This window comes from Thermobia domestica, chromosome 12 (assembly GCF_964235325.1).
Source record: "Thermobia domestica chromosome 12, izTheDome1.hap1.1, whole genome shotgun sequence".
Lineage (NCBI taxonomy): Eukaryota > Metazoa > Arthropoda > Insecta > Zygentoma > Lepismatidae > Thermobia > Thermobia domestica.
The window spans coordinates 74,404,344-74,431,988 of NC_137465.1; the positions used below are offsets into that span (position 1 = coordinate 74,404,344).

At 36.7% G+C, this 27,645-nt stretch overlaps 1 protein-coding gene across 3 annotated transcripts in view; it reads right to left on the reverse strand.

Moving 5' to 3' along the window:
* Window positions 1-27,645, reverse strand: part of c12.2 (von Willebrand factor A domain-containing protein c12.2) — a 1,756,568-nt gene that overhangs the window by 19,142 nt on the left and 1,709,781 nt on the right. For all 3 annotated transcript variants that reach the window (XM_081733805.1, XM_081733806.1, XM_081733807.1), the window contains exons 32-33: window positions 23,567-23,756; window positions 13,692-13,930 (exon numbers count right to left, since the gene is read on the reverse strand). In XM_081733805.1, the coding sequence (XP_081589931.1) occupies window positions 13,692-13,930; window positions 23,567-23,756 (429 nt within the window). The remainder of the gene's footprint in view (window positions 1-13,691; window positions 13,931-23,566; window positions 23,757-27,645) is intronic.

The following is a 27,645-nucleotide window of genomic DNA, read 5'->3' on the forward strand; positions in this document are numbered from 1 at the left end:
AAATGATGATTCTGATAATACCAAAAATTTCCGTTTTTTCCCCAGCTCGGGAAAACCGTAAAAAACTGTTTTTTTAACCCAAAATTTCCGTTTTTTTACAGGCCTTCACAACACTAGTCTGAACACACAGTGTACCGAACTCCTAACAATGGCGAATGTTAACACCACGACATCGGCAACTACAACTGAAATGAATACCTGACCATCGCCACTGGCAATGTTGCCAACGGAAGGGATTATTGAGAGAAATGTAGGGGTGAAAATATACAAGAAAAATCCCTAGCCGAATTTCAAGATTTTTTTCTAGCTGGCAACACTGAAGCCACATGGGTTCAAGTCACCTAAAAAGAATTCTTTAGTATGTTGACAAGGTACAGTAAAAATTTCCAGTCGCTGGCTGCCATATAGAGAGAGAAAGAAAAAATTCTCTCTCATAATACACATGAAATTTTGACACTTCTTACGCGTCAGAAGCAAAAATCAGCATACATGGCGGTTCACCAGCTTCCCTAATTATCCAATCGTGCTACTCTATGGTGCGTTTTGTAGCCCACGAATGATTTCAAACAGTGGTACGTTGGTTCGAATACAGCCAAAGACACTGAAATAATAGGGGGGGAAAGGATAAATTTCCCAAATTTTTCACAAAAAATCAGAATTAAAATTTTCTGTAGCTGGCAACATTGCTACCAGACAAACGCAAACATTTTTAAAATAACCTTTGGCCCACCACTAATATATTCAGCTAGTATCATGACCATATCTCTCAAATTAAGCATGTATTTTTTTAAAAAAATATATCATTTTACCTAGAAAGTCACTATTATCCTTAAAAGTATGTAATAAGGTATACTATAAGACCTGAATTGTAGTGTCCCTAATTATTCAAGTGAAACTTTTTATAGTGAATTGTGTAGTGTTGCGTTTAGTCGAAAAAAATAAAAATATGTAAAATGTTTGTTAATAAAATCTCCGTTTTAAAATAGCAATAGCTTCGTGAGATACTCGTAACCGGTTGACCTTGGCAATACCTGTGGTGAAAGTGCGCGAGCTTCCGCTGTGTGTCGCTAGTTGTCGCTGCTGCCAGCTGCTTGCTGCTCAGCCAGTGGACGGAGTATTTTCACCTAGGTACTGAAGAAGTAGAGTTCGAAACATGATAATGGGAATTGTGAAATGGATGTGGTGATATTAGGGATGGCCAATTCCGGAATTTTTACTTTCCGGAATCCGGAAAGTAAAATCGGAAAATTCCGGAATTCGGAAAAATTCCGGAATTCGGAAAAATTCCGGAATTCAGAAAAATTCCGGATTTCGGAAAAAATCCGGATTTCGGAAAAATTCCGGAATTCAGAAAAATTCCGGAATTCGGAAAAATTCCGGATTTCGGAAAAATTCCGGATTTCGGAAAAATTCCGGAATTCAGAAAAATTCCGGATTTCGGAAAATTTCCGGAATTCAGAAAAATTCCGGATTTTAGAAAAATTCCGGAATTCAGATAAATTCCGGAATTCGGAAAAAATCCGGATTTCGGAAAAATTTCGGAATTTAGAAAAATTCCGGAATTCGGAAAAATTATTTTTTCTTTTTGTAATCCTAAGAATTTTGTTCAAATGCAAACGAACAAATTTCCTTTTTGTAATCCTAAGAATGTATGATGCAAGTTAAGCTGAAACTTACATCCTAAAGTATACACTACTCAATCTTCCCATGGTTAATGAGATGTAGTCCAAAAGTACGATGCACTCCTAATATTTAATTTTTGTTTTACTGTGATATTGTCCAGAGGTAATACATATATCACACTGAGATAAACAACTTGACAGAATGAAGATATCATACGTAGTTTTCCAGAAAATCGTGAGAAACGAATTTTTATGAAGTTAAAATATACGTCGCTTGTTGCCAGTGTGATGCAATTGATAACTTTTATGCTGGAATAGTCTTATTAATCGTTTGTGTATTGTAAAAGAAAAATATGAACCGTTAAGTAGTAGATTTTATCTGTTGTTTTTTGATATCTTCTAACAGTAATAACAAACTGCTTGTAAATACGCAATGATTATCAAGGACAATGGCATATTAATGTAAGGACTACTCTGCAGACTAGCAATAAACAATAAACAATAACAGATAAACAATAGTTCCAAAAAAAAAGTAACTAACTTGGGCACGTCAGAATGTTCGCGAGAATATAGGGACCCATTGAGACTATACGTGGTGTAATTATTACTCAAAGGGCCGTACAATGGAGGCATTAACGTTAATGTTAATGGTACTAATGAGCACTTACTTGCTCTAACGGTTAACCTCATTTTTGAGATGATTCTTAGAAGTGGGCGTGTTGGCATGCAGTTAGAAGACATATCCATTATTTAAAAAGCACACGTTATCTGTGGAGTGCTAACGATTTGCGTCACTATCGAACACTAACATAGCACTAGCGACGTTTAAAGTCGAAATTGGAGTCTGACATAAGTGGCTTGTCAACTTCACGGACATTATATTTTCCTTGAATGCGAGAATTTTGCGCCCAGGAAATTTGCGCCCTACCACAAAAATAGGAAAAAATGCGCTCGCAATATATTTGCACTGGGATGTTAGCGCCCTACAATTCAACTTATTTTTGTACTGTGTAAAGTAACTTCCACTCACACTTGAACTAGGCTTGCCTCTCATCGTCTCAGTGAGTTACTCCATCCGTTATAATATTCCGAACAAATGAAAAAAAAAAAAAATACAATTTTAGTTCACTGAAGGGCAATCCATACAAATACAATTTTTCATTATACTACAAAATTTACAATAAAAGTATAAATGACTGATATATAATTATTTATTAATATAATCAAAGAGTATAATTTAATCTACAAAAGGCTGTTTGGCTCTACCCAGATATCTCTGTTCACAATCCTTGCGAGTTGTTTGGCTTTTTAGGACACAAAATATAGAAAAGAAAATGTAAAGTGAGTGTAAAATCAGTTCAGTAATATTATCAAGAAAACTATGTACAGTGTGTTTACTTGCTGGAATTACACTTTAAACACACAATTGCGTTCAGTCGTTCTTTCAGAAAAAATGTTCCGGGGGGCACACTTAGTATTCCGGAGGGGGTCACTGCTGGTACTATTCTATTTATTATTATATTATAGACGTATTATTTTGGTCTCCTAGGAGGGGGCACTTTGAGAGCTCTGGGGAGGCCAGTGTTCCCCCAAAATCATCTCTGGAAGAAGCAGTGATTGCGTTGATCCGTTGTGTTCTTTTGGATTATATTGAAGTTTATTCTCCCCTTATATAGCCACAATGAAAATAAATCACAAATGGCATGGTTGTGGGGGGAGGATTGTTTATGCTGTAATGTCAGCCCTTCCGAGCAAATGCGTAAGCTCGAATAGGTTCTTTTATTTCGCAGGGCTCAAACTTCCCGGTGGAGGTACATTGCAGGCGCAATTTTCCTTGTTCTTGAGGTAGGGCGCAAATTTCCCAGACGCAAAATTCTCGACACCGTTCGAATGACCTCGGAAGACTATATCTTTTTCAATACTTTTTTATAATTTTTTACTCGAGATATCTTCATAGCTTCTTATTAAAATACTTACTAATATATCCTCATTTTATTGTCCTAACCAATCAATATGGGTATGTTGTCAGTAAAATATTTAGATTGATCGAGCCTCTGGTGTGTAACCACAGTATTTCATATCATCCCTCCATTAGAAATCTTGGCTAAACGAACCAATATATGTTGCCAATAAAATAATTTAGAATGATTGAGCCCCTGGTAAATAACCACAGTATTTCGTGACAGACCCCCCCCCTTTCCTATTACCACATTCTAGCTACGTGCCTGACTCAGCTAATTCTCTACATTCTTTACCAAGCACACATTTTCTAAAGCGGAAAATGCTCTCTAAATACCTAAGCTCATTATTTTCAGCAGATGCACAAATTGGGTAACATTCTATCTACATGAATGTTATATATGTCGATTACTGGAAACCGTTTCTCGCTATCTATTACCATATTTACTATATAATGATTAACGTTAAAACCGGAAATGGTTGATTTGTACCGCTTCCGGTTTGAATATTACATTCATCAGGGAACTCGATTCTTAACTATTGACTCTGTACATCGTGGCCAAAATTGATGGTAATCCATCAGATAGTACTTGAGACTGTTTCACTGACGGACAGAATGAATATATGGCTATAGAGTTTTGATAAACTAAATTCGTTAATGAGTGATGATGGAACAAATATAAGAAAGGGAACCAAGAGTAGGCCTACCATCGGAAAAATTTTCGAACACAAAATTAGCCATCGAAAACCCACATGTCCTGGGTTAGAATACCATAGATGAAAACTCTACCACTGAGTCATCAATCACCCGCTTATTAGTTTTATTAATTATTATATTAATATAAATTAATGAATGCCTGCTTATGTTAATTATTGAACAATTACATTGTATACTTCGTAAAGTCAAAAATTATAAATTTGTATTTACTGTACATACAGTGAGCGCAGAAAGTGTTCGTACACCTATGCTATTGAAACGAGAATGCTTGCGAAAAAGAAACAGAAAATTTAAGAAGTGTAATAACACACACAATATGAATAATGAAAACTAAGCTTTATGAATATACCAATAAAGAACAAAAAGACAAGTTTAATGGTCAGAAAGTAAATAAATTCCGTAGAAAGTGTATAGAGTAGACGCAAAAAGAGATCGTACACCTGACGTACGAATACGAAACAAAGATACCACAACTGGGGTTCACTAGTATTCACCTGATTATACACCTCTGTTTATAGCATGACGAATAACAGAATGAGTTTAGTTGTGAATAGGAGTGAAAAAACTGCACGGTGGGCTGTAAAACTGGGAAGCAACCGAACAGAAACAAATGAGGAGACAAGAAAAGTAATTATTAAATTGCATAAGAAGGGTAAATCTTTGAGAAAGATAGCAAACCTTGCAGACAGACCTCGTTCAACAGTACAAACAATAATTGCGATGTATAATGTTTCTATCACTGTGCGAAAAAAAAAACAAAAAACAAAAAACAAAAAAAAAAAAAAAACCTGGAAGACCAAGAGTGTTGAGTGAACAAGATAAACGTTACATTATTAGGGAAAGAAAAAAGGTTCCGAAAAGTAGTGCTGTGCAATTGGCAACGGATCTGGAAACACGCGGTGTTAAAGTATCAGCCAGTACAGTGCGGAATATTTGCAGGGTGTCATGCTCGGATAGCCAGGAAAATGTTATGGGTGAACAAGACAAATCGTATAAAGAGACTAAACTTTGAAAAAGAGTATAAAGATAAGGGATCAGGCTTCTTTCTGGAATAGGGTCATATTTTCGGACGAAAGTAAATTTAATCTTATCGAATCCAATGGGAGACGTATGGTATGACGCAAGGTGAATACAGAGATGAATCCTCAAAATCTCGTCCCTAAAGTAAGACACGGAGGAGGGTCCGTGCTCGTCTGGGGTTGTATGAGTGCCTCAGGAGTGGGTCGTCTCCACTTTATCGATGGAGTGATGATCCACAAAGTGTATATTAACATATTAAAGGAAAATCTCCATACTAGTGCGCAGAAAACAATTTATTGTTCAGCAAGGCATCAACTCCAAACATACAGTGGAAAATACTCGATTGTGGCTACTCTATAATACCTTGAAACAGCTTCGCACACCTCCCCAATCCCCAGACATGAACCCCATAGAACATCTATGGTCTGTTCTGGTGACAAGAATCAGAAGGCACAGCTTCTCTACTAAAGAAGGCCTGAGAAAAGCTATTCAAGAAGAATGGGACATATTCAGTCCCGAAGCTACTAACTAACTAACTCTATGGCCTATGGAACCCGGAGGTTCAATGCCGCGTTCACAAAAGCTCTCCACTGACTTCTATAGTCCCGAAGCTACAGAACTACGAACTACTACAGGTGAAATCAATGCCACGAAGACTACAGACAATCATTAACGCACAGGGTAATCCCACAAAATAATAAATAACGTAATATACTTTATAAGCATTAATTCAAGCATAAGTGTACGGTGACTTTTTGCGTTTACAAAAAAGGAATTCTCTCTTTTCTTCTGAGCAAAACAGTGATTGTCTTTGTTTGGCCTTTCTCTTGTATATAGAAATAAAATGTATGAATGTGTAGTCTTAATTCTGGTTATATATATATTTTCCACCTCCCGTTCTCATGCTAGCTGTTTTCAATATAAAGTATGCATGGTGTACGAGCACTTTCTGCGCTCACTGTAGGTATGTTGACAATAAGCGAATGTTATTAGAATATTTGTTGAGATTTCTTTTCCTTCACTGCCTTTCGCCTGATTAAAAAGTAGTTTGCAGTGCTTTGGAGCAGCTGCAGGTGGGAACTCGATAATGTTTGAGACATACCGGCGACTTTTTTGTGTGTGAAAATAAGACCTTCTCATAAAGCAGTAAATAACTGCAGTAGCAATTGTCTACGTAAGTGATAAAGACATATCCAACTACAAGAAACTAATACAGTATATATATTCATTATTGTGTTTCTCTTTTAACAGCTACTAGCTAGGGATGGCCAATTCCAGAATTTTTACTTTCCGGAATCCGGAAAGTAAAATCGGAAAAATTCCGGATCTCGGAAAAATTCCGTTTTTTTCTAAATTCCGGATTTTTTCCGAATGTCGGAATTTTTCTGAATTCCGGAATTTTTCCGAATTCCGGATTTTTTCTGAATTCCGGAATTTTTCCGAAATCCGGATTTTTTCTGAATTCCGGAATTTTCCCGAAATCCGGAATTTTTCTGAATTCCGGATTTTTTCCGAATTCCGGATTTTTTCTGAATTCCGGATTTTTTCCGAATTCCGGAATTTTTCCGAAATCCGGAATTTTTCCGAATTCCGGAATTTTTCTGAATTCCGGAATTTTTCTGAATTCCGGAATTTTTCCGAATTCCGGAAAGTAAATTTTCCGATTCCGGAAAACAAAATTTCCGGAATCCGGATTCCGGAAAATTTTGGCCATCCCTAGGTGATATTTAAATTACGAAGACAGGAAACCATTGGATTATGGCTGTAAGGAGACTGAAGCAGAATTCTGACCACTACATTGCTCAGGAAGAAAAACAGGTTTGGAGACTAAAGAAAAAAAAGTAAAATAAGAAGGGAAAGAAAATGAATGAAATAGTTTCTGGTATGTATGGTAATTTGTTAAATGAGAATTAAGTTGCTTCCATTTAACTTTCCTTATTGTCTCGTATGAAAAAAGGAAAAAAGAAGAAATAAAGGAAAGAAAGTTTGAATTGGTCATCTTACGTAACCAGTAAATGCCTTGGTTGGACTATCTGCGAGAAACCTTTTGATGTTTGTTTTTAACTATAAATTTTAAATTACAGTAGCTAACCTTGGTCGTTAATATTGGGTAGAGAACTCCTATATTATTTAACGTTTCGATATAATTACTTTATTGCGTTTAAAGTGGGGATTTTATATCTAAATATTCGAGTGTTAAACAAATCCTTGAAAAAAAAAAAAAAAGTAATGAGTGTTACTTTACACTGTGGATGTTACATTTAAGAGAATTAATTTACTTCAAAGGAGGACTTTCGTTATTATATTTCGTACATGTTATTTGTTACTGAATTACACTAAATAAAGTTTGTTAGTTGTTATTTGAAATTGCGACTTTGCAGTAATTTGGAACAGATGATAACCTATTCTACCCTTCTATGGTAACTATCGCACTCACTCGATGTGTGGACGTTAATTGTCAGTACTGGTTGTTTTATTTTTCGGGAATTGTTTTGCAGTAAAGGAATTTAATGCTATTTACATTCCTAGTGGGTAAAACAGCTAGAACTGGGGATTGGCAGATACATGGAATTATATATGTGTATTTCATTACGCAACAGTAAGTCAAGGATGAGGCTTCCAGAATCTGGCATGTTCGTTCCAATGTAGCCAATATTTTTTTTTCCTCCACTACCCCTGCCATTGCCAATAACTTTGGACTTACCGGCAGTCGCAACTGCCCCTAACTCTTTCTAATCTCTCTACTTAATATTTCTTTCTCTCTCTCTCTTTCGTTTTTAATTACCCATGACTGGGGGTGGGGCTTTCTTATTAACCCGAGTCCTGAATTTAATCTCGGGTCTCTGCTACTACTTGGAGCATCTTTATTGCTGTAAGATATGAGACAAATTTTTTAGTACACATATATAAACATAATACAACATACATACACACACCAAACAACAAAACACAACAATTACAATTTTACAACCAAACAAAATTACATTAAATCTCAGCCATATTATTATTTCTCTCCTGTGGATTTTTTAAGTATTATTTATTTACTTTTATTTTTATATTATTTTATTTTATTTTATTTTTATTTATTTTTTTTTTGATTGGTAATATTACTTGTATACACATATTATGTACTATAACCTTATTACTATATTTTGGGTTCTCTCCTGTGTTCCCGCGTATGATTTTATCATGTTCTTTTGATTGAAACATGCAGGTAATAACTGTTAAAATTTTAAAGGCTTTGTAAACAAGGGTTCACCTGTACGATAATAAAATGCAACAACAACACAACATTTCACCTGTATGAAGTGGTTTCCACCAGTGTAGCCAATAGAAGATAAGCAAATAAGAGGCAAATTTTAGAAGGGAAAAAGGGATTTTTTTTAAAAACCAAAAGTCTGGAAATAAATAGTTCTATGGCTGGAAGTACTGCTACGAGACAGATGCAAACTATCTTAAAATAAACCTTAACCCACCACTAATATATCCTGAAAGTATCATGTCGATATTGAATATACGAAGCTAGTAATTAAAAAAATAATAGATTATGGTAAATATAAAAGTGAGAAAAATCAAGGGTTAGAACCTAAATACGAAAATGAAATGAAATGAAATCTTTGAGTTTCATGTCCCACGGTTATGCCGGTTAGGCTAAAGGAGACGGTGATGATGAGAAATGAATGAAATGGTGGAATGAAAAAAGTGGGAGGAAACGGGAGAACCCCGAGAAAATCCACGCACACGATGTTTAGAACCTAAATACGAATGTATGGTGCGCCCCCTAATTACCCAATTGCAACGATCTGTGCCCACATTTGTTCAGTAAGGATCAATGTTTGACTGATGTAGTTCACTTACGCTCGGACGTGTCGGTACGGAATTATAAATATAAACTTCGAAAATTTCGATTTTTTTTTTTTGCCCAAATTTAGGGAAATTTAGGCTAATACATAGGTTCCAGGTCGCTTCCTTCCCTTTCCATTCTTCTTCCTCTCCTTCCCCGATTGTGTGCTCGCCGAGGGACGTCATCTCTCCAATGTGACGGACTTAAGGTCAAAGATGCTGGTAATGCCCACAACTCTATAATAAATAAATATCCGAGATGTAAGACTTGGATGAATTATTGTTGCCTACCAGACTCGTGAAATTTGTTGGGGCTGAGTTTCTTGAAGCTCGTCAAAAAGTACAGTATTGCCATGTGTTTCGTTTCATCTTGAACATAAAAATGCACTTCTTGTATCTACCACCATACAAATTTTAGTCAAAATCGAATGACTCTTATTTTTCATGGGCATTTCTTGCCTCATGGGCAACACTAATTTCATCGATTGCGAACGATACATACTATTCTTGTGACTGGTGTTCTTAATCAATGAAAGGACTAAAAAGTAATAAAACGATTGAATTATACTTACGTACATAGGCGTAGCCAGAAATATACAATGGGAGGGGATACATAACAAATACATTATTATTAATATTATTATCTTCCTATTTTGTTTTGTAGAATAAATTTTCACTTCTTCCCGTGCCTCAAGCAATCGTTTACAGTTTCTTCGAGCTTCGGTTACGTTTGCACAATTAGATGAACTCAAATCGGTAGAAATGACACACTACCAGGGACGTACTCAGGGGGTGTCGTCGTAGTCTGAACACCTCAACCCGAAATTACCACTTTTCTGTAAATTTAGTCTAATATTAGGGGTGATTTTACAAATTTGAAAATAATTTATCTTCACATTGAATTTGGACCCCTCCTCCGAAGTAAATTCTTGCGTAGGGTACGTGCCAGCATACTACAATTTTTAATTTCAGTAAAAATCCCTTCGTTTTCTTGCCCCCCACATTAACTATGTACTCTACCAGTTCATATTTTCTAAACATTTGAAGTGATGTATCGTCATATGTGTAGATTAACCTCTTTCACACAGAGAATGTTTCTTTTCCAAGATTTAAATAAAACTGAAATGTTTTTCATTTACACACAGAATTGAATTCACCTAAGAAGCCCAAAGTTCGTCAGACAATTCTCACTAACTCAGACAATTCCTTCCTCCACCAACGGGTGTGCTCGATGTGGCGGCCACTAGCCTGGACTATCGCCCTGCAACTTAATTGCCACTGAAGGATTGCGCGTCGAAGGTGTGTGAGAGGAATTGTAGACCACACCGCTCGACAAGCTTTCCAGAGCCTTCTATGGAAATGGGACGCCTTTGTGTGAGTCCTTGTTGCAGAAGGCCAAAGGCGCAAATCCATCGGCGACGCATCTGATGACCCCACAGGTTTGAACGAGAAGGGTATAACAGACACACCAGTCTCCGTCGCCACACGCCGATACTACGCGACAGAACTGCGAGCATTGTGACTGGATGCTTTGTCCATGTGGTTCCACACCTTCTGGGTGTCCCTGCCATACAAGTGTGGGATGTGCGTTCTGTATAAGGGTTCCATGATGTTCGTTTGAAAGTAGGCTGCATTTACCTTGTCCTCGGAATTCACACGATACATTGGCAACTTCCCACTGGCGCAGAAACCTGCCACCATCATGAAGCAATTCGAAAACTTCTCGCGACATCCACGGACGGATTCGCCGCGGCTCTTCGCATCATGTGGTGAATAAAATATGTCCCTGGGCTTATTGGTGTCATCAAGGTAGATCCAGGCTTCATCCAGAGTGATAACCCACTAACATTTGTCATCTGAGAGGTGCTGTTCATACAACTTTCTTGAATCTCGATTGAATGTGCCTTGGTGATAACTTATGACACCTTATGACCCATCGCCTTATGTCGATTTTTTAGTCGCAAATTGTCCTTTATGATACGATACACTGTGCTCTGTGACATCCTGCATAAGATGGCAAGGTTGCTTTCGGTGGGTGGGTTCTCCTTCACAACTGCTGTCCTGATGTTTCTTACAACGCGTGGTTTCCTGGCTGGACATGCCCTTTTCCTCTTCACTCTCACAACTTGATCTTGATATTTAGGGTCAGTGCTTTTATAGCGCTATTACCATTCCTATTGCACGCCTGCTGATATTGTTGCTGCTTGCCGCACACATTTCACAATCAGTGACTCATTGCATTTTGCATCGGAAAGTGCACATATGTGACATTCGCAATAAGGTGTCACTTTAACAGACACTAGCTGTTCACCACAACTTCCTCAGCGGTGTACGTGACTTACTACTGGATGCACGGGCTACTGACTTCTGGTTCCTTCTACGCTGTGCTCGTCACCAGCTCTGTAAAATTGACCACCTTAGGTGAATTGACTTTCTGCAGTATATGAAAGACTGGATGGGAGGGGTTAGAGCCCTCCCTTCGATACGCCACTGCTTAGGTATATGACATATTCAAACGGGATGTGTTGAGTAATAGAAAAGATCTTTTCGCAAACTGTCTTTAGTACATTTTCAATTTACAAATTGTGGTTAGCTCATTATTAGGTGAGTAAGTGTAGGCTTGGAAATATGTCTCCATCATCATCGTAACGACAATTTTCTGAACAAGGCATTTGCCAAATTGATCAGAAGTTGGAGACTTTGGGGGGAGGCTTCTCCTTTCTGCCCCTTAACGACGTCCCAGCTGAGACAAGACTTAGCTTTTCCTTCCCTTCTGAATAAGTCATAGTCCCCCAAGAAAACGTTCCTGGGTACACCCTTGTATGATTATTTAATTATATTTGTCACTATTTTATTTGTCAGTTTCGTTTCTATACAGTTTGGATCCTACACAGTATGGATCCTACGCAGTGTGGATGATACGCAGTGTGGATCCTACGCAATGTGGATTCTATGCAGTTTGGATCCTACGCAGTGTGGATCATATGCAGTTTTGTTCCTACGCAGTTTTGACGCTACGCAGTTTTGGTCCTACGCAGTTTCGGTGGCATACAGTTTTAATCCTACGCTGGGTTTTCTTTATATAACTTCAAAAAATATTATCACTTAATATTCTATGTTTGTAAAATAATTGTTTCTTTTTATTGTTAGATCATATGACCATACCTGTTTTGAATCCTACGCCGATTTCAGTTTCGGTCGTACGCAGTTTGGATCGTACGCAGTTTAGATTGTACGCAATGTGGATCCTATGCAGTTTGGATGCTACGCAGTGTGGATTCTACGCATGTAACCCTCCTGCTGTACCGTTTACAGCTCCTGAGTAAATCATTCTGAAGTCTCCGCTCCACATGTCTCCACAATCAGGCCATCTAACTTCGCTGATTCCCAAGATATCTATCGTCATGCGTTCCATTTCTTTCTTCAGGTTTTCCAGTTTTCCACGCTGTAACAGCGATCGCACATTCCAAGTTCCTATCCTGCAGGGGTTTCGTTTGATGACGACCGAGGAGGCCCTGCTGTGTTTTCCTCCACTGCCGGGAACGACCCTCTGTGAAACAGTAGTGTCGTATTCCCTAATATTACATCCTCTTATTTCTATTTCCATGTTTTTTTTTCTAGGGACTGAGTAAAGTGGTGATGTCCCAGGTTCTTCCACCTCGCAGTGAAACAGCCATTGAGGACATTTTGTCCCTGCCTGTTTTTGTCCACATCTGAGCCTGCCGATGTCAATCATCTTCAGCCTCAGTGTGGTAGTGGTAGAGCTGCTGCCCGCTACCATAATATCTCTCTTCGTCTGACTTCTATCTCTAAAGACCTGTCCGGCATGGGAAGCCCTCTGATAGCGAAGCTATCTCCGGCATAGCTCTTGGGATCATTAGAGTACGCAAGCCCCCCACCACGGCAAGGTGGAGATATTGAGGGAGGGATCATAGACGTAGAAAAAGTATTAAGAGATTTTGTCAATCAGAAAGCGAGAAAACTGCAATTTTGATGTTTTCATCTTAAATTTGCCAGAAAATTTGTACCTGATTCTCGGCATTGAGATTGATATTGTATATTCTTTTATGTATTTTTTATTTGTTTAAATTTAGCTATTTGTACTTGAATAACCAAAACTGCTTTTATTTATTTTTTACAAGTATCATTTAATTTCAAAGAAGTTGGGAGTAAACACCTACTGCTGTGAGCGAAAGAGCAACATATTTGCGCGGCTAATACTAGAAGAAGCATCACGTCCATGCGCAAAGAATTTTTAACCCTGTTCTCTAGAGGAAGGAGAGGTGAAGGGGGGCGCCAAATTATGGAATCGCACCTCCCTGAATTTTACCTGGAGCCGTCCCTCATACTATATGGCGGCTTTTTAGAAACTAGCTTCGTACTATCATTGCCAATCTTTCACATAATTAAACCACATTTTAACACACCTAATTTTTGTCCTTTATTTTGTTAGCCTATTTCTTCTAGTATCGGAGATAACTCTCTTTCCCACGATTACTTCTTTGTACAGTAATGATTAATCTACTTACCTTAATGCTTGGTCTCCAAGAGATCCAATAAATATTGCGTAGGCATTAACTTTGTCATTTGAAGTCAGAATTTGACCAAATCTCTCAGGAGAAATTCTGTATCTGTCCAAGTTTGCATCAGAAAATACAATAACAAACGCTTCATCAAAATCTTCTTGTGCTAGAGATTTAATAGCAAGATGTGTTGCTTCTAGGGTACTGTCGCCTGAGATGCAAAATTGAGAATGAGCATGCATCGTCTGAAAGAGAATACCAGTCACATGGTTTGATAATACGTTCTAATTTAAGAGAAAATTCAAAGAATTAAAAAATCGATTTTAAGATTTTATTTTCTCAGCTGTTAATGTGCAAGGTAACATAATATGTGAGAATGTAGCAATATCTGGTTTTCAACATTCATACAAATCAATGAATTTTATATGAAACTGAGATTGTCTTATTCGTTTTGATGAATATAGTGTTTTACAATAAATTAAAGATAAACATTGAATATCTTTCTAAAATTACAAGAATAGGAAATCAAAGCAAATCGTTAATACATGGAATACGTAGAACATAATTGTTAATACGTGGAACTCTCCTGTTGTATTTATCTATAAATATGATTAATACTTTCTTCTGTGAAGAGAACAATATAAGAATATTAACAAAAACAAAACCTTGTTACCACCCACACATAACAATAAACTATTATCACAGATAAAACATTATGAATAGCTATTTTACTCTATTTTCAGAAATTACGATCTCTATTATGCATTCATCTGAAGGTTAGTCAAATTAAACGAAATGAATATCATCCAAAATGAATGAGTATCTTGATACACAGTAGCCAGATGACTTCTGTGGCAGGAAGAAAAATATGCAGTGATATCTCGATCTACGAAATTGATTAGTTCCACAAAAGAAGTTACTTGCGTATATTGAATAGAACATTTTCATTGAAAATAATATAAAAGGCCTTAGTTCTGTTTTCCTGTATGGCAATATAAAATAAATCAACATGGTATTTTATTCAGAATTTATTTAGAAAATACTAACAATAAATGCAGTACCGTAATTTGTACAACTTTCCAAAATATAATTGCGCGTGTAAATTTTTCTAAGTCCCTTAAAAACGAAGTCTGGCAACTAGGCATTTGAAGGGGAAAGAACCGGATTAATGAAGCATTCCCAACACAACTCGCTGCTTGCACATTGAAATATTCATCTCCTATGTTGTTACTTAAGAATTCTTACTTTCAAAACAAATAATACCTTCACAAATGCGAAAACTTTATTGTAGTTAAAGAAAACGTACACGCTTTTCGATAAAAAAAAAAGTGGAAAACAAGAACGGTTGGTAAAGACTTCCTTAGAAATCAATACTACAGTTGTCTCGATAGCTGTACGTGTTGTTATTTAAAATTCAATACCTTTGAACTAGGGATGGCCAATTCCGGAATTTTTACTTTCCGGAATCCGGAAAGTAAAATCGGAAAATTCCGGATTTCGGAAAAATTCCGGAATTCGGAAAAATTCCGGATTTCGGAAAAAATCCGGATTTCGGAAAAATTCCGGAATTCGGAAAAAATCCGTATTTCGGAAAAATTCCGGAATTCGGAAAAATTCCGGAATTCGGAAAAATTCCGGAATTCGGAAAAATTCCGGAATTCGGAAAAAATCCGGATTTCGGAAAAATTCCGGAATTCAGAAAAAATCCGGAATTCGGAAAAATTCCGGAATTCGGAAAAAATCCGGATTTCGGAAAAATTCCGGAATTCGGAAAAAATCCGTATTTCGGAAAAATTCCGGAATTCGGAAAAATTCCGGATTTCGGAAAAATTCCGGAATTCGGAAAAAATATTTTTTCTTTTTGTAATCCTAAGAATTTTGTTCAAATGCAAACGAACAAATTTCCTTTTTGTAATCCTAAGAATGTATGATGCAAGTTAAGTTGAAACTTATATCTTAAAGTATACACTACTCAATCTTCCCATGGTTAATGAGATGTAGTCCAAAAGTACGATGTACTCCTAATATTTAATTTTTGTTTTACTGTGATATTGTCCAGAGGTAAGACATATATTACACTGAGATAAACAACTTGACATAATGAAGATGTTATCATACGTAGTTTTCCAGAAAATCGTGAGAAACGATTTTTTATGAAGTTAAAATATGCGTCGCTTGTTGCCAGTGTAATGCAATTGATAACTTTTATGCTGGAATAGTCTTCTTCTTCTTCTTCTTCTTATTATTATTATTATTATTATTATTATTATTATTATTATTATTATTATTATTATTATTAATCGTTTATGTACTGTAAAAGAAAAATATGAACCGTTAAGTAGTATATTTTATCTTGTTTTTTGATATCTTCTAACAGTAATAACAAATTGCTTGTAAATACGCAATGATTATCAAGGACAATGGCATATTAATGTAAGGACTACTCTGCAGACTAGCAATAAACAATAAACAATAACATAAACAATAGTCCCCAAAAAAAAGTAACTAACTTGGGCACGTCAGAATATTCGCGAGAATATAGGGACGCATTGAGACTAGCAAAAAACGTGGTGTTATTATTACTCAAAGGGCCGTACGATGGAGGCTTTAACGTTAATGTTAATGGCACCAATGAGCACTTACTTGCTCTAATGGTTAACCTCACTTTTGAGATGATTCTTAGAAGTGGGCGTGTTGGCATGCAGTTGGAGTACTAACGATTTGCGTCACTATCGAACACTAACGTAGCACTAGCGACGTTTAAAGTCGAAATTGGAGTCTGACATAAGTGGCTTGTCAACTTCACGGACATTATATTTTCCTTGAATGCGAGAATTTTGTGCCCTACCACAAAAATAGGAAAAAATGCACTCGCAATATATTTGCACTGGAATGTTTGCGCCCTACCCCAAAAAGAGGGGAAAATGCGCCGGCTATATATTTGCACTGGGATGTTAGCGCCCTACAATTCAACTTATTATTGTATTGTGTAAAGTAACTTCCACTCGCACTTGAACTAGGCTTGCCTCTCATCGTCTCAGTGAGTTACTCCATCCGTTATAATATTCCGAACAAATGAAAAAAAAAATACAATTTTAGTTCACTAAAGGGCAATCCATACAAATACAATTTTTCATTATACTACAAAATTTACAATAAACGTATAAATGACTGATATATAATTATTTATTAATATAATCAAAGAGTATAATTTAATCTACAAAAGGCTGTTTGGCTCTACCCAGATATCTCTGTTCACAATCCTTGAGAGTTGTTTGGCTTTTCAGGACACAAAATATAGAAAAGAAAATGTAAAGTGAATGTAAAATCAGTTCACTAATATTATCAAGAAAACTATGTACAGTGTGTTTACTTGCTGGAATTACACTTCAAACACACAATTGCGTTCAGTCGTTCTTTCAGGAAAAATGTTCCGGGGGGCACATTTAGTATTCCGGAGGGGGGTCACTGCTGGTACTATTCTATTTATTATTATATTATAAACGTATTATTTTGGTCTCCTCCGAGGGGGCACTCTGAGAGCTCTGGGGAGGCCAGTGTTCCCCCAAAATCATCTCTGGAAGAAGCAGTGATTGCGTTGATCCGTTGTGTTCTTTTGGCTTATATTGAAGTTTATTCTCCCCTTATATAGCCACAATGAAAATAAATCACAAATGGCATGGTTGTGGGGGGAGGATTGTTTATGCTGTAATGTCAGCCCCTCCGAGGAAATGCGTAAGCTCCAATAGGTTCTTTTATTTCGCAGGTCTCAAACTTCCCGGTGGAGGTACATCGCAGGCGCAATTTTCCCTGTTCTTGAGGTAGGGCGCAAATTTCCCAGACGCAAAATTCTCGACACCGTTCGAATGACCTCGGAAGACTATATCTTTTTCAATACTTTTTTATAATTTTTTACTCGAGATTTCTTCATAGCTTCTTATTAAAATACTTACTAATATATCCTCATTTTATTGTCCTAACCAATCAATATGGGTATGTTGTCAGTAAAATATTTAGATTGATCGAGCCTCTGGTGTGTAACCACAGTATCATGCCCCCATTAGAAATCTTGGCTAAACGAATCAATATATGTTGCCAATAAAATAGTTTAGAATGATTGAGCCCCTGGTAAATAACCATAGTATTTCGTGACAGACCCCCCCCTTCCTATTACCATATTCTAGCTACGTGCCTGACTCAGCTAAATCTCTACATTCTTTACCAAGCACACATTTTCTAAAGCGGAAAATGCTCTCTAAATACCTAAGCTCATTATTTTCAGCAGATGCACAAACTGGGTAACATGCTATCTACATGAATGTTATATATGTCGATTACTGGAAACCGCTTCTCGCTATCTATTACCATATTTACTATATAATGATTAACGTTAAAACCGGAAATGGTTGATTTGTACCGCTTCCGGTTTGAATATTACATTCATCAGGGAACTCGATTCTTAACTATTGACTCTGTACATCATGGCCAAAATTGATTGGTAATCCATCAGATAGTTCTTGAGACTGTTTGTTTCACTGACGGACAGAATGAATATATGGCTATAGAGTTTTGATAAACTAAATTCGTTAATGAGTGATGATGGAACAAATATAAGAAAGGGAACCAAGAGTACCACCGGGAAAATTTTCGAACACAAAATTAGCCATCGAAAACCCACATGTCCTGGGTTAGAATACCATAGATGAAAACTCTACCACTGAGTCATCAATCACCCGCTTATTAGTTTTGTTAACTATTATATTAATATAAATTAATGAATGCCTGCTTATGTTAATTATTGAACAATTACATTGTATACTTCGTAAAGTCAATTTGTATTTACTGTACATACAGTGAGCGCAGAAAGTGTTCGTACACCTATGCTATTGAAACGAAAATGCCTGCGAAAAAGAAACAGAAAATTTAAGAAGTGTAATAACACACACAATATGAATAATGAAAACTAAGCTTTATGAATATATCAATAAAGAACCACAAAGACAAGTTTAATGGTCAGAAAGTAAATAAATTCCGTAGAAAGTGTATAGAGTAGACGCAAAAAGTGATCGTACACCTGACGTACGAATACGAAACAAAGATACCACAACTGGTGTTCACTAGTATTCACCTGAGTATACACCTCTGTATAGCATGACGAGTAACAGAATGAGTTTAGTTGTGAATAGGAGTGAAAAAACTGCACGGTGGGCTGTCGAAATGGGAAGCAACCGAACAGAAACAAATGAGGAGACAAGAAAAGTAATTATTAAAGTGCATAAGAAGGGTAAGTCTTTGAGAAAGATAGCAAACCTCAGGGGCAGATCCAGAGGGGGCGATCGGGGCCATCGCCCCCCCCCCCACATGAGGAAACTTTCTTATTTTATATATAAATAAACCCATCCATAACAAGTTTGGAGCTCTTAAAAGTAGCAGTATTACTGCCGACCGCCCCTTCCCCAGAAGTCCGTCCTGGATCCGCCCCTGTATAGAGTAGCCACAATCGAGTATTTTCCGCTGTATGTTTGGAGTCGTTGTCTTGCTGAACAATAAATTGTTTTCAAGAACCATCTTCTGCCCACTAGTATGGAGATATTCCTTTAATATGTTAATATACACTTTGTAGATCATCACTCCATCGATAAGGTGGAGACGACCCACTCCTGAGGCACTCATACAACCCCAGACGAGCACGGACCCTCCTCCGTGTCTTACTTTAGAGACGAGATTTTGAGGATTCATCTCTGTATTCACCTTGCGCCATACCATACGCCTCCCATTGGACTCGATAAAATTAAATTTATTTTCGTCCGAAAATATGACCCTATTCCAGAAAGAAGCCTGATCCCTTATCTTTATACTCTTTTTCAAACTTTAGTCTCTTTATACGATTTGTCTTGTTCACCCAGAACATTTTCCTGGCTATCCGACCATGATACCCTGCAAATATTCCGCACTGTACTGGCTGATACTTTAACACCGCGTGTTTCCAGATCCGTTGCCAATTGCACAGCACTACTTTTTGGAACCTTTTTTCTTTCCCTAATAATGTAACGTTTAACTTGTTCACTCAACACTCTTGGTCTTCGAGTTCTTTTTTTATTATTTTTTTTATGGTTTCGCACAGTGATAGAAACATTATACATCGCAATTATTGTTTGTACTGTTGAACAAGGCCTGTCTGCAAGGTTTGCCAGGGGCGGATCCAGGACGGACTTCTGGGGGGGGGGCGGTCGGCGGTAATACTGCTACTTTTAAGAGCTCCAAACTTGTTATGGATGGGTTTATTTATGTATAAAATAAGAGTTTCCTCTTGTGGGGGGGGGGCGATTGCCCCCTCTGGACCCGCCCCTGACTCTATAATACCTTGAAACAGCTTCGCACACCTCCCCAATCCCCAGACATGAACCCCATAGAACATCTATGATCTGTTCTGGAGACAAGAATCAGAAGGCACAGCTTGTCTACTAAAGAAGGCCTAAGAAAAGCTATTCAAGAAGAATGGGACATAATCAGTCCCGAAGCTACAGAACTACGAACTACTACAGGTGAAATCAATGCCACGAAGATTACAGACAATCATTAACGCACAGGGTAATCCCACAAAATATTAAATAACGTAATATACTTTATAAGCGTTAATTCAAGCATAAGTGTACGGTGACTTTTTGCGTTTACAAAAAAGGAATTCTCTCTTTTCTTCTGAACAAAACAGTGATTGTGTTTGTTTGGCCTTTCTCTTGTATATAGAAATAAAATGTATGAATGTGTAGTCTTAATTCTGGTTATATATATATTTTTCCACCTCCCGTTCTCATGCTAGCTGTTTTCAATATAAACTATGCACGGTGTACGAACACTTTCTGCGCTCACTGTAGGTATGTTGACAATAAGCGAATGTTATTAGAATATTTGTTGAGATTTATTTTCCTTCACTGCCTTTCGCCTGATTAAAAAGTAGTTTGCAGTGCTTTGGAGCAGCTGCAGGTGGGAACGCGATAATGTTTGAGACATACCGGCGACTTTTTTGTGTGTGAAAATAAGATCTTTCTCATAAAGTAGTAAATAACTGCAGTAGCAATTGTCTAAGTAAATGATAAAGACATATCCAACTACAAGAAATTAATACAGTATATATAGCCTATTCATTATTGTGTTTCTCTTTTAACAACTACTAGCTAAGGATGGCCAATTCCAGAATTTTTACTTTCCGGAATCCGGACAGTAAAATCGGAAAAATTCCGGATCTCGGAAAAATTCCGGATTTTTTCTGAATTCCGGAATTTTTCCGAATTCCGGAATTTTTCTAAATTCCGGATTTTTTCCGAATGTCGGAATTTTTCCGAAATCCGGAATTTTTCCGAATGTCGGAATTTTTCCGAAATCCGGAATTTTTCCGAATTCCGGAATTTTTCTGAATTCCGGAATTTTTCCGAATTCCGGAATTTTTCTAAATTCCGGATTTTTTCCGAATGTCGGAATTTTTCCGAAATCCGGAATTTTTCCGAATTCCGGAATTTTTCCGAAATCCGGAATTTTTCCGAATTCCGGAATTTTTCCGAATTCCGGAATTTTTCTGAATTCCGGAATTTTTCCGAATTCCGGAATTTTTTCGAATTCCGGAATTTTTCCGAATTCCGGAAAGTAAATTTTCCGATTCCGGAAAACAAAATTTCCGGAATCCGGATTCCGGAAAATTTTGGCCATCCCTACTTTGACCTGCTTCGAATCACATAGGTGATTTTTAAACATTTGTTCGCTGTTCTTAGTTTACCCTTTCTGATATTATGATTCATTTCCTTCTTTGTTTCTTCAGAAGAAGTCACGGTTTAGAAAATCGCTAACTGATACCGTTTATATCGCATGATTTCCCAAACGTCAAGGAAATGAATGATCTAAGCACTTAAGGTATTACTACTAAATTGTTGTTAAAATGGGTTAAATAATTTACTCTTCCTCATTTTTAAGCAGTACTCAGAAGTTATACCTAACAGTTGAAGTTCTGGTGAATGCTTCATCTTTCTCTCAGTCTTTCTCAAAATTTCAGTTCCATAGTTATTGCTACTGCGTTAATTCAGTTTAAACCAGTAGTTCGTGAACAATGTGTCGCTCCTCTCTGGTACTCCGTTACAAGTTAAATGGACATCGCAAATTGTTTATGAGGTAATTACGACTTTAAAATTAATATTCTTGGCAAAAAGTATTTGTGAATTCTAACTAGTATTCAGTTATTTTAAAAATTTTAACCAAAACAACCCGTGTCATATACTAGGTGGACCTATTTTGTGACTTTCGCGCATTGACAAACTCTTAGTGCATTGGACAGTATAATCTTGATGCACTGACTAGGGGTCCCGCAAAAAATCTAATATACTAAGGAAATCATTTATGGCCCTTAACACATCATATTTTTTTAAATGCTAATGCTAAATATTGAATTTCTGCATAAAGACTGTAATCTGAATAGGTAGGGGTGTCCCGTGGGTGGGGCAAGTTGGCGTTTGCCCTGTCTCTGCGCTACATGCTCAGTTTACTAACTCTGATTCATTTTTGGAAATAAAAATATTTAATGAACATGAACCATTGTTTTATAAAGTATTTTTACAAGTGTACTCATAAAGTTACAGCGGATACGTTAAAGGTTACTGTGATGCATATAAGATTTTACTTTTAATGCAGCAAAAGCTTGTAAAATTCATGTGGTGAGGGGTCCTGAGTTCAATGCCCGGTGAAGACTTGGTCGGAAAGATGTAATATGTTTTTCAGGCCAGCCATCATTCACACCAGACAAACGCCGGGATATTACGGGTGAGGGGTCAAGGCCGTACCCTCGTACGTGACGGTCCTGAGACCGTAGATGTCGGTAATGCCCAGAAATACGTATAAATAAATAAATCTAAATAAATTCATCTAAACCTGATCTTAAAATTCACTTTTCTTCCTCGTAAAGGCTTATTTCGCGATTCCTACTTTTGGTTTCATTTCATGTTTGCACTTCATATCATTACTAATAATACTACCCAGGTATGAAAATTTAGTCACTTGCTCTATTTTCTACCCCCTAATTCTATATTTGATGCCGACTGTTTCGTTCCAATCACCAATTGCCAATAACATAACTGTTCACCAGTTTTTTCTTTTAATTTTACCTAGCTTTGAATTGAAACAAAACTTACGGCAGATTGTACAATACTGATTTTAAAAAGTTATAAAAATGAAAATTTCTGCAGGTAGAAATATAAAATACCCATTTTGAACCCAAATTTTCATATTTTTCTCCACTAAAGGACATTTGTGCTGTGAAGACATAATCCCAGTGTCTCTACAATCATGATTCATCTACAATCATGTCTTTAGTAGAGTTGGTAAGGCTGAGTGTCAATCTATTGTGGTCGTGTGCAAAATGAATAAGAATTGGGCGAAAAATGAACTGTTATTGTTCTTACTCAGATTAATGTTACCGCTAAATTGGAATATTCTCGGCTAAAGTGATTTGCTATAAGTTTAATACCTACCAAGTACAGGGAGAGGGGAACAACAGCAAGTAAATCTTTGATTGAACCACCTTCGTGTAACAGTGGAAATGCTGATGCTTTCCATTTATACACGAGAAAGTTTTAATTATTGAAGATACGCGTATAATGATATAAAAAATCTGTAAAAGTTTCAGGCATGGTCTTTCCTTACTAATTTTTATTCAAGTTTTATCCTAAAGGTATTCAGTTATTAAGCTATTCAGACTTAGTTTTGTGCCTATGCAATTGTGTCAGTCCAGGCCTGACACGTTGTTGAACCACGTTCCTGAAATTCAAAATAGCATAATTTGTTTCCATTTTAATTTTAAAATATAAGGTTTAATATTAACACAATAATTAATATATTACCTTAATTACATCCAATCTTTCTTTATTATTCGAAGGCACTTTGGAATGATGTACAAATTCTATATTGCTGTCTTCTCCAGAATGACCTACAATGTCATAGCGGAACTTGTTTTCATAACCCTCAAACGCTTCCATCACAAGCACTGCAGCTTCCATTTCTCTATCAAGACGACCATCATAACCGTTAAATCTGAAATCGTAAGAAATGTAATATAAAGCAAAATCGATATTTTGATGCCATTATTAAATATATATGGAAATATAGTAGTAGACACTTCAATTAAATTTGCTTAATCTTATTGATTAACTTTTTTTCTTTTAATGCGAATGATTAATTTATATTTAATATATAAGCGATTTTCACCAATGTACAGGATAATTATTTTACATTACATTACAAAACATGATTTAACCATAAAAATGAATGCCAACTTATTCATTAAGTCGGTAAAGCTATTTTATTTAGTCAGTACTTAACTAGTAATAGTATCTAAATGGTATTTAGTTTCGTAAAATAACTACATAATACAAATGAAACAGGAGACAATTAGATAATTCGAAGATGAAGGATGAACATTTTTACAAAGTAATGAATTACTAAAAGAATAAATATTAACTTTGCTGGATGATTTTAGTCTTGACTAAATATTAAGCTTGATGAATCAGGGTTAAGTGAAAAAGTTTTCATGTTACGTACGCGTACAAGGATTTCAGAACATGTGAATTTCTAGCTTAAAAGTTGGGTACATTTGCTTGCTCGGAATTACTCTCTTCTATCCATTAATTCATCCATCATTTACCTGGCATCTATCCTCTGTTGCATACAGAGCTAAATTGAAGGACGGTAAACTGAATATTTAATTTTCATTTCAGTTTTGAGGAATGTTTCTCTATGAACATTGTTACTAATTTTCACATATTTGATCTGACTGAAAGGAGACTATACGTTTCCCAATCTAATATACTCAAAATTGTATTTTTATACGAAAAATGGTTACATATTTACCTCAACAGAAGATGCATTTTCATACAAATCTCTTGCTGGAAACTTTAACATTAAAATGAAAGTTGAACAGTGAAAAAAGCAGTATTGAATTGAATTCCAAAAACTTTTGGTCTATAGTATTTTATTTTCAAAGAATGATTCTTGCTCAGATTATATTTTACGCCTTATTCAAAGTAGTTAAGTTCTCAGAGTTTTGAAGAAAACTAAAAATGTTCTTTGTTCAAACACACTCATTTTTATGTGGAAATTGATTTTTCCGTTTTACATTAAAATGTAACAAAGAGTTCCCTCATGGCTAAGCGGTTAGCATATGCGCATTTGGCTTGGAGGACCCGGGTTCGATTCCCGGCTGGAGTTTTACTTCGGATTCCATGTTAAGCTGTAGATTTATTTCTCATATAGCCTCGCTGCTGAAAGGAATACTAAATTCAAAATCATATCAGATCAAATCAAAGTAGCAAATATGTAGTAGAGGGCAGGCCCGTATCCACGGCGGGGCAAGAGGGGGCCGCCCCCCCCTAAATTTTGGCTGTCCCCATAAAATTTCACGGTAGGCTTGCAAATGAACTATAATATGGTGATGAAGTATAATATGATTGGGTCGCCCCCCCCAACTGCTACCGGCCCCCCCTAAATTTTGGGGCTGGCTACGGGCTACTGTTGCCACGAGACGAGACATTTCTCGTGTCTCGTCTCGTCTCGTCTCGTAAACGAGACGAGACACGAGACGGGACAGAACCCTCTTAGTCGAGACACGAGACGAGACAGACTACTTGTCCCGTCTCGAAAACGAGACGAGACACGAGACGAGACGGGACGTCTCGTGAAATGTCTCGTCTTGTCTCGTGTCTCGAAAATGAAAACGCTGGCGAAAATGGCCAAGATTGAAATTGCCAGTGGTCATATAGATTGCAAAAGGAAAATCCCCTTTGTGAGAAAACATGTTGAAAAGCCTTCATAGAAAAGTGTCCTCTGTCTATTGAATGAAACAATCGTGATACATGAGCTTCCAGAAATATCATCCTTAATGTCTTGTCCCCAATTCCCCTTGCTGTAAACTGAGGAATTCTCTTTTTTTTTTATTTCTGGCTGGAATAATGACAAACAAAATCAAAGACAGGGAAGATTTTTACAAGGTCAAGAAACCGAACTACTACCACCATCTATTCAATTTGAAAACTGGGTAAGGTCTACACTTGTCTTTATTCTCTGGTGGCGGTATTCTTTTGCTATATGAACCGAAAACGGCAATTGAAATATGTCATCTTGCAACTAAAATTTTGTCTTCTCTCTCTCTCTCTCTTCCTCTCTCTCTCTCTCTCACACACACACATACACACCCATACATACATAAAAACACACTTTTACCATTTTACCAATCGTTCGCTTATTATACAGCAGTCATGTTGTAAAATTCACCTCTTCGTTTGGAAGGCGGGCGGACGACAAAGGAAGCAAAGATATTATCGACGAACCCTTCAAATTGTTTGCTTTCAGCAAATTTATGATACTAATAATAACACTTTAGGTAAAGAAGTTTTACAGGGGGACCTTCGTTTTGTTACGCGGAAATGTTTGATCTGACCAGAGTGCGAAATTGCCCTCTGCTTCCATGTTCAGAGGAGGGGAATAGGCCTACTTCCCTTTCCTAGTGAATAATATTCATTAGGACCTGAATTATCTTCAGAAATTGTTTCTTACAGGCATATAAAACCTCTCAAACTTTATAAGTTTAAAGAACATTTGGTATAATATTCATAGAACTCCGTTGAAAGCAGAAAATATCATGAGAATGATCAAAATTCGAACATTGAAGAACATAATTAACAGAAATGAAATAGGATACCCAAACCATATTTTTAAACCTGCTATAAAATGTATATCCTATATTTTTACTAATTCCTTACTCCCATGAAAGTATCCTGGGGAGGATATTCTCTCCATTTTTTTCAGACTGAAATCCTTTTACCCCGTACGATTCCCCCCCCCCTGACACAGTACGAAAAAACAAATGTTGTTAAAATCCATACACATGACCCTTCCGGGACTCAACCAGGGGCCTTCAAGCCGATGGTCTATCGCCGCAGACCGCTAGGCTTGGTATGAAGATGTACGTTGTATGATTGAGAATAGATCCCGACAATATAAGGAAATTTAATCCAAAATGGCCACCCAAAAATCAACTTTTTTTCAGACATTAGCTAATCTGGGTGTACTGTCATGAGTTTGTTACACAAACGGGGCAAGCACCACACAGTAGCACACACCCCGCGGTTATGGGAACAGATTTGAAACATGGAGGTGAAGACTGGCCCCAAGCATTCTTTCGTCCGATGTGTCGTTCAGCTCCCATTACTATGGCACTTTAAGTAGAGCTTAGTGTGCAGTAACATATAAAATTTCAATTAAATACTTTCCATTACTCAATAAAATTATTTGGTTCCGAGCTTTTTTAAAAAAATAATAATAATAATAATTGCAACAAATCTAAATATGCTAAAATGGAAAGTAGTTTTTGGATTGTTATGGGTTAACACTGTGAAACCTAAAGGCTGGAACATATGAAATCAAAGTGTACACACATATCTATCTCTCTATTTATCTATATATCTTTCCATCTCTCTCTCTCTCTCTGTATATGTATATATATATATATATATATATATATATATATATATATACAGACACTATAAAGCAAGTGGGCTGATAGTATACGATAGTGTAGGGGATGATGACACCTTTACATCGAATTTTGCTTGTCGTGTAAACATTATTTCATTAGTGTCTTCATCTTCGACGTACCTATGAGCAATTTACTGTATATTCGTGTATTGAAACTGGTGAAACAAATTTCAATGTTTTAGAATGTAAAAAAAAAAGAAGCCAGGGTCGAGAAGCCTCAGACAACTAACAGCAGAGATACTCGTATATTATCTTGTAAACTATTTGTCCTTGCCTTGTAAGCTTATTTGAATATATTTTTAAGACCTTTAGGCAACTTTGGCCGAATGGATGATAATGGGAAAATTAGTGGAATGAAGAAAGTGGTAGGATACTAGACAACTTCGAGAAA